General features: G+C 44.7%; 1 protein-coding gene across 2 annotated transcripts in view; it reads right to left on the reverse strand.

The window, feature by feature from the left end:
- LOC133342239 (mucin-2-like) overlaps positions 1–12,262 on the reverse strand; it is a 78,217-nt gene that overhangs the window by 34,152 nt on the left and 31,803 nt on the right. For both annotated transcript variants that reach the window (XM_061551308.1, XM_061551393.1), the window contains 19 exons: positions 11,579–11,869; positions 11,060–11,205; positions 10,420–10,484; positions 9,706–9,857; positions 9,291–9,350; positions 8,588–8,647; positions 7,606–7,787; positions 6,955–7,019; positions 6,666–6,817; positions 6,249–6,308; positions 5,546–5,605; positions 4,561–4,742; positions 3,902–3,966; positions 3,613–3,764; positions 3,196–3,255; positions 2,503–2,562; positions 1,518–1,699; positions 858–922; positions 134–285 (listed from right to left, as the gene is read on the reverse strand). In XM_061551308.1, coding sequence (XP_061407292.1) covers positions 134–285; positions 858–922; positions 1,518–1,699; positions 2,503–2,562; positions 3,196–3,255; positions 3,613–3,764; positions 3,902–3,966; positions 4,561–4,742; positions 5,546–5,605; positions 6,249–6,308; positions 6,666–6,817; positions 6,955–7,019; positions 7,606–7,787; positions 8,588–8,647; positions 9,291–9,350; positions 9,706–9,857; positions 10,420–10,484; positions 11,060–11,205; positions 11,579–11,869 — 2,211 coding nt within the window. The remainder of the gene's footprint in view (positions 1–133; positions 286–857; positions 923–1,517; positions 1,700–2,502; positions 2,563–3,195; positions 3,256–3,612; positions 3,765–3,901; positions 3,967–4,560; positions 4,743–5,545; positions 5,606–6,248; positions 6,309–6,665; positions 6,818–6,954; positions 7,020–7,605; positions 7,788–8,587; positions 8,648–9,290; positions 9,351–9,705; positions 9,858–10,419; positions 10,485–11,059; positions 11,206–11,578; positions 11,870–12,262) is intronic.

The raw sequence follows: 12,262 nt of genomic DNA on the forward strand, positions 1-12,262 counted from the left end.
ATCTTGAGAGCCAGTGGAGGGATCCGCATATTGAGTACAAGTAGGTTCATTGACAGTTGTCCGTGAGATGTCTCACAGCAGCTGAAATAATTCCACGTGAACGTGCCGCGTTGAAATGAAGGCGTCCACTTACTCGTCACTGTGAGGTCTGTGTTGTTGAGCAGGTAAGGTCCCAGTTTGCTCAGTTGGGTGGTTCCTGCTTTGAAGGCTGCGTCAACCACCGACTCGTTCACACTGCTGGTGTTTGTGAACTCGCACCTGGCAACCACCACCAGTGGGCCCTCCCTGCGGATATCAATGTCACAAAGTTTACGTACATCATCGTTTAACACAAAGGTAAACTGGTTTCCTGCTCAAATGAGCATTGAGGTGGTGCTCAGCTCCAGTTTACTTCTCTGCCTGTGCTGGAAATTCCACATTCCTATGATGGGAAAGTTTCTCCATATGTGGAAGCTTCTTAAATCTACCCCGTGAACTTTGTTCATCCAGCAGTATGAATTGGTAGAACCACAGTCGATTAGCGGGTTGCGCGTGGTGGGGTAACATGTGTGTACTCCCACCTCTTTTGAGTTGTCTGGTCAGTCTGGAAGAGGAGGCAAATACCTCCAAGCAAGGGGCTTTCTTGAGCTCTTTCTAGTTAAGGCCCTTCTGCCAGCAGTGGCGTGAGCAGGTACTTGCAGGGCTGCACCTTTACCTTTTTATTTCACCTGGCAATTTAAAGTTGATCTCTGATCATGTGTAACCTCACTTTAACAGTCAATACGATGTCTCTATCTTGCGTTTGTTCTCTGATCCGTGTGTGCACGAGAGAGATTAAAATGACAACTTATACTATCGATTAAAGTTTTAACACGTACCAGTAATTCGTCACTGTGCATGCTTGCACTGCATCCCCGATTTTCTGATAGAACAGGTTCTCCAACTGAAAGAGAGAGAAAAATCCAAGCATTTGCAAACATCTCGCTTCAAACACCAGTGTCATTAGACATGTTTGTCTTTTCCCCATATTTTATCCCAATTGTGCTATTGGTGTCACGTTATGAGATGAAGAATTTACTCGGAACTCTTACAAAGCAAGACAACCCTAAGTGATATGATATATGTTCCACAGAAGCAGATATTATGGAACTACTGCCAAGTTATCCTGGCGAGTAGTGTTTGTTGCATTATAAAAGTCAAAGTCACATACGTTTGTTTTTTAAATTCTAAGTGCTAGAATTTAGCCAAATTAAGTGCAGAACCACATTTTATCATTGTTGGATAGTAATTGGTGACTGAGCTGAGATCATTAACTCACAACACTTGAAACACCCATTATAGTGACAGGCGGCTGAAACCTGGATATGAACCCATGATCTCAGCTGTGCCAGCTCTGACCTCTGATTACAGCCAGTACTATTTTAGCAACAAACTCTGAATTGGCAAAGAACATAGGGATGAGAAGCGAAGTTAAGTTTGGACGTGTAGAATTGTCACTTTGTAGATGAAAACCTCCATGACCCTGAAGCGACGCTCACCAGGTTGGAGATGTTTGTGGTGTACTCGGTTCGCAGGGGAGAGTAGCTCTGCGCCAGATCGCTGCTGTAGTTGCGGTTGACGATGGTGAACTTGATGTAGAAGTGCTGCTGGTCTCCAACGGTCGGGGCGAACGGTGGCGACGTCGTGGGGATCAGTTGGCTCGGCTCAGGCACAGTTGGAGCTTTGATTAGTGGGGTGGGGGGAAGGGATAAAAAGAGTGCGAAAATCCATGTGAATGGCATTGCTTTCAAATGCACTTTTCTTCAGGAGTGTGGAATGAGCGATAATGATATTTGGTTTCCGGTAGCACAGCGAGACGATGTCGCATGGCGCAACAACACGTGATGTCAGATTGTGACGTCGCACGCTGTCACGTCACATGGGCATTAGCCCGCGGCACCGTTTCTTTTAAAGGTGGTTTGTGTCTCTAAGTTTAACCCTCGTTTGTGTCTCCAAGCTTTGAGCAATAATCTTTTGATTATTGTGTCTGGTTTTCTCCAGGGTGAGTTCCGAAGAGCAACACAACCTCATATTTAAGTTTTGTTCACGTTGACTTATGTTCACGAAAATTACAGTGACGCCGCTTTAGGAGGACGGACATAGTTAATTCATTTCCGCTTTCAACCTGAGTTGGAAAGTGCTAAAATAATAATTAATGTGTGAGCTATGATTAGGGCTTCTGAGTTTTCCTTTTAATCAATTATCCCTGATAAAGCATTTATGATACAATTAATGAAATTGGTATTTTCCCAAGATCTTCCAAAAAAATATCAGAAATGGTTCCTCCATTAATGTGGACCTCACCAGAAAGCGAATAATTCATCATCATCATCATGTTCATTAGCCGTGATCAATACAACACAGGAATTTAACACAGAAATTCCACACAGAATGCGATCACAGGCGGGTACTGCAACATAATAGTTATTCAGCGTCAGGTCTATTTAAGTGTTGATTACATTCTGCATGTTCAGTATGTTCTACCTTGGGTGATCGACTGACTTGTGGTGACGTTGAATGCACTTGCAGAAGTAGTTGTTGCAACTTAGAGAAAAGCAAAAAAACATGTAATTGTCATTATTACGTCCAAACGTTGCCACAATATTTATGTGGGTCTTTAACACTCTCAGCGACCTGCCAATGATGATAAAGTCACGTTATGAACGTGAACATTTTAGAATAATGGTTACACAGCCCTTACGTTCCATTGGGTTTCTGTGACAGGCAGTGTGTCCTGCCTGTTACAACATATGGTTCATGAACATGATCATTCACAAAAATAACTGAGACGTTTGCAAAGAAGCATGGGGAGATGCACGCCTGAAATTACACGGAGGGACAGATAAAGGAACACGTGGATGATAGAACATATGCAGGTTAAAGACATCTTTCAAACTGTTAAGAAAATCGAGTGAGCGTGTGCAGGACACGTCCTGGCTAGAAGATGGACGATGGTCAGGAGTAATAACAGAGTGGTAGCTAAAGAATATAACGTGTCCGAGAGCACATCTACTGAGTAGATGGAGCCATGAAATCAACTCGTGTGCAGGTGCCGGATGGATTGTAATAATTCAGAACTGTGAGAGGTGGCGAATGCTGGAGAGGCCTTTATCCAGCAGTGGATTGACCATGGCTGATGATGATAGTCCAGATTGATAACTGTGCTGGTAGACTCACCTGTAGCTGTGACGGCACTGGTAGTTGCTGGCGTTCCTGTTGGAGGCAGTGGCTCCGTTCCTGTTCACACACAAACATCCACGATCCAACATCTCAACCGCTTGCACCGCGCGTCCGTGCGACTAGCACAGTGTTGTGCATAATGTGTACATGTACAGCGCTTCTGTCAATCCACTGCACTAGACCTGGGAGCATACAAGTACAGTACAACGATGGATTTAGCGGTACTTGCTCTCTGCTGCCCACAACGTAGCCCTCGCGGCAGCCTGTAGCACCTGTCATGCATGGTGGTCGCACATCCAATAACTATGTAGGCTCAAACCTGCTTGGCTCATGAGATCTGATGAGATGGGGCGCATTCTGGGTGCTGTGGTCATAGACAAAACTCTTTAGGTTGAAATGAAGGCGTCTACTTACTGGTCACTGTGAGGTCTGTGTTCTTGAGCAGGTAAGGTCCCAGGTTGTACAGTTGGTTGGTTCCTGCTTTGAAGGCCGCGTCAACCACCGACTCGTTCACACTGCTGGTGTTTGTGAACTCACACTTGGCAACCACCACCAGTGGGCCCTCCCTGCAGACGTCAATGACACAAAGTTTACGTACATCATCGTTTGACACATAGTTCAACGTTTGTTCTCTGATCCGTGTGTGCACAAGAGAGATTAAAATTACAACTTATACTACCGATTAAAGTTTTAGCACACGTACCAGTAATTCGTCACTGTGCATGCTTGCACTGCATCCCCGATTTTCTGATAGAACAGGTTCTCCAACTGAAAGAGAGAGAAAAAGCCAAGCATTTGCAAACATCTCGCTTCAAACACCAGTGCCATTAGACATGTTTGTCTTTTCCCCATATTTTATCCCAATTGTGCTATTGGTGTCACGTTATGAGATGAATAATTTACTCGGAACTCTTACAAAGCAGGACAACCCTAAGTGACATGATATATGTTCCACAGAAGCAGATATTATGGAACTACTGCCAAGTTATACTGGCGAGTAGTGTTTGTTGCATTATAAAAGTCAAAGTCACATACGTTTGTTTTTTAATTCTAAGTGCTAGAATTTAGCCAAATTAAGTGCAGAACCACATTTTATCATTGTTGTATAGTATTTGGTGACTGAGCTGAGATCATTAACTCACAACACTTGAAAAACCCAATATAGTGACAGGCAGCTGAAACCTGGATATGAACCCATGATCTCAGCTGTGCCAGCTCTGACCTCTGATTCCAGCCAGTACTATTTAAGCAACAAACTCTGAATTGGCAGAGAACATAGGAATGAGAAGCGAAGTTAAGTTTGGACGTGTAGAATTGTCACTTTGTCGATGAAAACCTCCGTGACCCTGAAGCGACGCTCACCAGGTTGGAGATGTTTGTGGTGTACTCGGTTCGCAGGGGAGAGTAGCTCTGCGCCATATCGCTGCTGTAGTTTCGGTTGACGATGGTGAACTTTATGTAGAAGTGCTGCTGGTCTCCAATGGTCGGGGCGAACGGTGGCGACGTCGTGGGGATCAGTTGGCTCAGCTCCGGCACAGTTGGAGCTTTGATTAGTGGGGTGGGGGGAAGGGATGAAAAGAGTTCGAAAATTCATGTGAATGGCATTGCTTTCAAATGCATTTTTCTTCGGGAGTGTGGAATGAGCGATAATGATATTAGGTTTCCGGTAGCACAGCGAGACGATGTCGCATGGCGCAACAACACGTCATGTCAGATTGTGACGTCGCACGCTGTCACGTCACATGGGCATTAGCCCCCGGCACCGTTTCTTTTAAAGGTGGTTTGTGTCTCTAAGTTTAGCCCTCGTTTGTGTCTCCAAGCTTTGAGCAATGATCCTTTAATTATTGTGTCTGGTTTTCTCCAGGGTGAGTTCCGAAGAGCAACACAACCTCATATTTAAGTTTTGTTCACATTGACTTATCTTCACGAGAATTACAGTGACGCCGCTTTAGGAGGACGGATATAGTTAATGCATTTCCGCTTTCAACCTGAGTTGGAAAGTGCTAAAAGTATAATTAATGTGTGAGCTATGATTAGGGCTTCTGAGTTTTCCTTTTAATCAATTATCCCTGATAAAGCATTTCTGATACAGTTAATGAAATTGGTATTTTCCCAAGATCTTCCAAAAAAACATCAGAAATGGTTCCTCCATTAATGTGGACCTCACCAGAAAGCGAATAATTCATCATCATCATCATGGTCATTAGCCGTGATCAATACAACACAGGAATTTAACACAGAAATTCCACACAGAATGCGATCACAGGCGGGTACTGCAACATAATAGTTATTCAGCGTCAGGTCGATTCAAGTGTTGATTACATTCTGCATGTTAAGTATGTTCTACCTTGGGTGATCGACTGACTTGTGGTGACGTTGAATGCACTTGCAGAAGTAGTTGTTGCAACTTAGAGAAAAGCAAAAGAACATGTAATTGTCATTATTACGTTCAAACGTTGCCACAACATTTATTTGGGTTTTTAACACTTTCAGCGACCTGCCAATGATGATAAAGTCACGTTATAAACGTGAACATTTTAGAATAATGGTTACACAGCCCTTACATTCCATTGGGTTTCTGTGACAGGCAGTGTGTCCTGCCTGTTACAACATATGGTTCATAAACATGATCATTCACAAAAATATGTAACAGAAACTGAGACTTTGCAATGAAGCATGGGGAGATGCACGCCTGAAATTACACGGAGGGACAGATAAATGGAACACGTGGATGATAGAACATATGCAGGTTAAAGACACCTTTCAAACTGTTAAGAAAATCGAGTGAGCTTGTGCAGGACACATCCTGGCTAGAAGATGGACGATGGTCAGGAGTGATAACAGAGTGGTAGCTAAAGAATATAACGTGTCCGAGAGCACATCTACTGAGTAGATGGAGCTATGAAATTAACTCGTGTGCAGGTGCCGGATGGATTGTAATAATTCAGAACTGTGAGAGGTTGAGAATGCTGGAGAGGCCTTTATCCAGCAGTGGATTGACCATGGCTGATATTGATAGTCCAGATTGATAACTGTGCTGGTAGACTCACCTGTAGCTGTGACGGCACTGGTAGTTGCTGGCGTTCCTGTTGGGGGCAGTGGCTCCGTTCCTGTTCACACGCAAACATCCACGATCCAACATCTCAACCGCTTGCACCGCGCGTCCGTGCGATTAGCACAGTGTTGTGCATAACGTTTACATGTACAGCGCTTCTGTCAATCCACTGCGCTAGACCCGGGAGCATACAAGTACAGTACAACGATGGATTTAGCGGTACTTGTTCTCTGCTGCCCACAACGTAGCCCTCGCGGCAGCCTGTAGCACCTGTCATGCATGGTGGTCGCACATCCGATAACTATGTAGGCTCAAACCTGCTTGGCTTATGAGATCTGATGAGATGGGGTGCATTCTGGGTGCTGTGGTCATAGACAAAACTCTTTATGTTGAAATGAAGGCGTCTACTTACTGGTCACTGTGAGGTCTGTGTTCTTGAGCAGGTAAGGTCCCAGGTTGTACAGTTGGTTGGTTCCTGCTTTGAAGGCCGCGTCAACCACCGACTCGTTCACACTGCTGGTGTTTGTGAACTCACACTTGGCAACCACCACCAGTGGGCCCTCCCTGCAGACGTCAATGACACAAAGTGTACGTACATCATCGTTTGACACAAAGTTCAACGTTTGTTCTCTGATCCGTGTGTGCACAAGAGAGATTAAAATGACAACTTATACTACCGATTAAAGTTTTAGCACACGTACCAGTAATTCGTCACTGTGCATGCTTGCACTGCATCCCCGATTTTCTGATAGAACAGGTTCTCCAACTGAAAGAGAGAGAAAAAGCCAAGCATTGCAAACATCTCACTTCAAACACCAGTGTCATTAGACATGTTTGTCTTTTCCCCATATTTTATCCCGATTGTGCTATTGGTGTCACGTTATGAGATGAAGAATTTACTCGGAACTCTTACAAAGCAGGACAACCCTAAGTGATATGATATATGTTCCACAGAAGCAGATATTATGGAACTACTGCCAAGTTATACTGGCGAGTAGTGTTTGTTGCATTATAAAAGTCAAAGTCACATACGTTTGTTTTTAAATTCTAAGTGCTAGAATTTAGCCAAATTAAGTGCAGAACCACATTTTATCATTGTTGGAAAGTATTTGGTGACTGAGCTGAGATCATTAACTCACAACACTTGAAAAACCCATTATAGTGACAGGCAGCTGAAACCTGGATATGAACCCATGATCTCAGCTGTGCCAGCTCTGACCTCTGATTACAGCCAGTAAGCAACAAACTCTGAATTGGCAAAGAACATAGGGATGAGAAGCAAAGTTAAGTTTGGACGTGTAGAATTGTCACTTTGTAGATGAAAACCTCCGTGACCCTGAAGTGACGCTCACCAGGTTGGAGATGTTTGTGGTGTACTCGGTTCGCAGGGGAGAGTAGCTCTGCGCCAGATCGCTGCTGTAGTTGCGATTGACGATGGTGAACTTGATGTAGAAGTGCTGCTGGTCTCCAACGGTCGGGGCGAACGGTGGCGACGTCGTGGGGATCAGTTGGCTCAGCTCAGGCACAGTTGGAGCTTTGATTAGTGGGGTGGGGGGAAGGGATGAAAAGAGTTCGAAAATTCATGTGAATGGCATTGCTTTCAAATGCATTTTTCTTCGGGAGTGTGGAATGAGCGATAATGATATTAGGTTTCCGGTAGCACAGCGAGACGATGTCGCATGGCGCAACAACACGTCATGTCAGATTGTGACGTCGCACGCTGTCACGTCACATGGGCATTAGCCTCCGGCACCGTTTCTTTTAAAGGTGGTTTGTGTCTCTAAGTTTAGCCCTCGTTTGTGTCTCCAAGCTTTGAGCAATGATCCTTTAATTATTGTGTCTGGTTTTCTCCAGGGTGAGTTCCGAAGAGCAACATAACCTCATATTTAAGTTTTGTTCACATTGACTTATCTTCACGAGAATTACAGTGACGCCGTTTTAGGAGGACGGATATAGTTAATGCATTTCCGCTTTCAACCTGAGTTGGAAAGTGCTAAAATTATAATTAATGTGTGAGCTATGATTAGGGCTTCTGAGTTTTCCTTTTAATCAATTATCCCTGATAAAGCATTTCTGATACAGTTAATGACATTGGTATTTTCCCAAGATCTTCCAAAAAAACATCAGAAATGGTTCCTCCATTAATGTGGACCTCACCAGAAAGCGAATAATTCATCATCATCATGGTCATTAGCCGTGATCAATACAACACAGGAATTTAACACAGAAATTCCACACAGAATGCGATCACAGGCGGGTACTGCAACATAATAGTTATTCAGCGTCAGGTCGATTCAAGTGTTGATTACATTCTGCATGTTAAGTATGTTCTACCTTGGGTGATCGACTGACTTGTGGTGACGTTGAATGCACTTGCAGAAGTAGTTGTTGCAACTTAGAGAAAAGCAAAAGAACATGTAATTGTCATTATTACGTTCAAACGTTGCCACAACATTTACTTGGGTTTTTAACACTTTCAGCGACCTGCCAATGATGATAAAGTCACGTTATAAACGTGAACATTTTAGAATAACGGTTACACAGCCCTTACATTCCATTGGGTTTCTGTGACAGGCAGTGTGTCCTGCCTGTTACAACATATGGTTCATAAACATGATCATTCACAAAAATATGTAACAGAAACTGAGACTTTGCAATGAAGCATGGGGAGATGCACGCCTGAAATTACACGGAGGGACAGATAAATGGAACACGTGGATGATAGAACATATGCAGGTTAAAGACACCTTTCAAACTGTTAAGAAAATCGAGTGAGCTTGTGCAGGACACATCCTGGCTAGAAGATGGACGATGGTCAGGAGTAATAACAGAGTGGTAGCTAAAGAATATAACGTGTCCGAGAGCACATCTACTGAGTAGATGGAGCCATGAAATCAACTCGTGTGCAGGTGCCGGATGGATTGTAATAATTCAGAACTGTGAGAGGTGGCGAATGCTGGAGAGGCCTTTATCCAGCAGTGGATTGACCATGGCTGATATTGATAGTCCAGATTGATAACTGTGCTGGTAGACTCACCTGTAGCTGTGACGGCACTGGTAGTTGCTGGCGTTCCTGTTGGAGGCAGTGGCTCCGTCCCTGTTCACACGCAAACATCCACGATCCAACATCTCAACCGCTTGCACCGCGCGTCCGTACGACTAGCAGTGTTGTGCATAACGCGCACATGTACAGCGCTTCTGTCAATCCACTGCGCTAGACCTGGGAGCATACAAGTACAGTACAATGATGGATTTAGTGGTACTTGCTCTTTGCTGCCCACAACGTAGCCCTCGCGGCAGCTTGTAGCACCTGTCATGCATGGTGGTCGCACATCCAATAACTATGTAGGCTCAAACCTGCTTGGCTCATGAGATCTGATGAGATGGGGCGCATTCTGGGTGCTGTGGTCATAGACAAAACTCTTAATGTTGAAATGAAGGCGTCCACTTACTGGTCACTGTGAGGTCTGTGTTCTTGAGCAGGTAAGGTCCCAGGTCGTACAGTTGGTTGGTTCCTGCTTTGAAGGCCGCGTCAACCACCGACTCGTTCACACTGCCGGTGTTTGTGAACTCGCACCTGGCAACCACCACCAGTGGGCCCTCCCTGCGGACGTCAATGACACAAAGTTTACGTACATCATCGTGTAACACAAAGTTAAACCGGTTTCCTGCTCAAATTAACGTTGAGTTGGTGCTCAGCTCCAGTTTACAGCTCAGCCATTGCTGGAAATTCCACATTCGTATGATGGGAAAGTCTCTCCATATGTGCAATCTTCTTAAATCCACCCCGTGAACTCTGTTCACCCAGGAGTATGAATTGGTAGAACCACAGTCGATTAGCGGGTTGCGTGTGGTGGGGTAACATGTGTGTACTCCCACCTCTTTTGAGATGTCTGGTCAGTGTGGAAGAGGAGGAAAATACCTCCAAGCAAGGGGCTCTTTTGAGCTCTCTCTAGTGAAGGCCCTTCTGCCAGCAGTGGCGTGAGCAGGTACTTGCAGGGCTGTACCTTTACATTTGTATTTTAAAGTTGATCTCTGATAATGTCTAACCTCACTTTAACAGTCAATACGATGTCTCTAACTTACGTTTGTTCTCTGATTCGTGTGTGCACGAGAGAGATAAAAATGACAACTTATACTATCGATTAAAGTTTTATCACACGTACCAGTAATTCGTCACTGTGCATGCTTGCACTGCATCCCCGATTTTCTGATAGAACAGGTTCTCCAACTGAAAGAGAGAGAAAAAGCCAAGCATTTGCAAACATTTCGTTTCAAGCACCGGTGTCATTAAACATGTTTGTCTTTTCCCCATATTTTATCCCAATTGTGCTATTGGTGTCACGTTTTGAGATGAAGAATTTACTCGGAACTCTCACATAGCAGGACAACCCTAAGTGATTTGATATACATTCCACAGAAGCAGATATATAACTAAGGACACGTTTCCCACCCGATCTGCCACTTAGAGTAACGTTCGTTGCATTTTAAAAGTCAAAGTTATACATGTTTTTTTTATATAGAGCTAGAATGTAGCCCAATTAAGTGGAGATCCAAATGTTTTTTAAATTTTGGGACAGTAATTGGTGATTAAGCTAAAATCATCAACTCACCACACTCGAAAAACCCAGTATAGTGACAGGCGGCTGAAACCAAATATTAACCCATAATATCAGCTGTGCCAGCTCTGGCCTCTTGATTCCAGCCAGTACAGAGAACTTAGGAATGAGAAACGAAGCTAAGTTTGGACGTGTAGAATTGGCACTCCATAGACGAAAACCTCCGTGACCGTGAAGAGACACTCACCAGGTTGGAGATGTTTGTGGTGTACTCCGTTCGCAGGGGAGAGTAGCTCTGCGCCAGATCGCTGCTGTAGTTGCGGTTGACGATGGTGAACTTGATGTAGAAGTGCTGGAAGGTTGCTGTTGTCGTTGTCACGGGGACAATCGGAGCTTCAATAGAAAAGCAATGAAAGGAGAAGTTTTGCAAGCCATGCTTTAAAAAAAGAAAATGATATGTGACGATGGATTTTGTGTAGTCATTGGCCTCCGGGCTGAGACTAACAGTCCGTGACATGTGAGAACCCAGTTTAATCACACCTCTGTTTATGTGAGTTAATGAGTCTCTGTGTAAGTCTACAGACCTCTATAAAGTCATGAGTGACCATGCTGAGACCATAAACTCACCACATTTGACCAAAGGGTTAATCAAAGTTGGGTGGCTAAAACCTAGATTTAAATCCAGAATCACATGCAATTCCTGCTGGGTGTTTCCCACCCACAAATTCAACGGGCCATCTCATCAGACTCATGAAGGGCAACTCACCAGTTGGGGCCAAGGTGATGGCTGTCGTCGCCGTGGAAGAAGTTGTTGGTGGTGCTGTGGGTGGCACACCGGTGGTTGTGGTCGTTGTTGGTGTGGTTGATGTCGGTGTGGTCGTTGTTGGTGTGGTCGTTGTTGGTGTGGTCGTTGTTGGCGTGGTTGTGGTCATCCACCCAGGTGTGTTGATTGAGATCGGTTTGTTCGATACGACCGAGGGAGGCAAGCTCGTGCTCGACAGCGTCGTCACAGAGGACGTGAACCCAGGGACGATGCTTGTGGTCACATGGACGGGCACTGGAGGATTGGAGAAGTAAAAACGGCACTGTTAGACAACCCCACAAATGAGGAACACGCATGGCCGGTTGCAGGTAGTGGACGCAAAGTGCACCGCCGCACAAACACGTCGGCGGTGAATGACGCTGTTAAGAAGGACGCGTTCGTTGAGGGCACCAATGCAATCCAATCCTGAGGATTAATACCAATTTCAGTGCGCAACATCGTTATTAATGGTACGATCTGAACGCTTAACTATCCGAGGTGATGGTGGAGAGGGGTGCGTGGCTCGAATAAAACTTCACGGGCCATGCAAATCGTGTGTAAATTACGTAATTTGAAAAAAACAGGGCACAACATCGCTAACTAGTGGCAAGCTAGTGCTCACATGCAGATCAGTACTGCATACACCTT

Source organism: Lethenteron reissneri, chromosome 1 (genome assembly GCF_015708825.2).
Source record: "Lethenteron reissneri isolate LAM-NWPU_2019-01 chromosome 1, ASM1570882v1, whole genome shotgun sequence".
Classification (NCBI taxonomy): Eukaryota; Metazoa; Chordata; class Hyperoartia; order Petromyzontiformes; family Petromyzontidae; genus Lethenteron; species Lethenteron reissneri.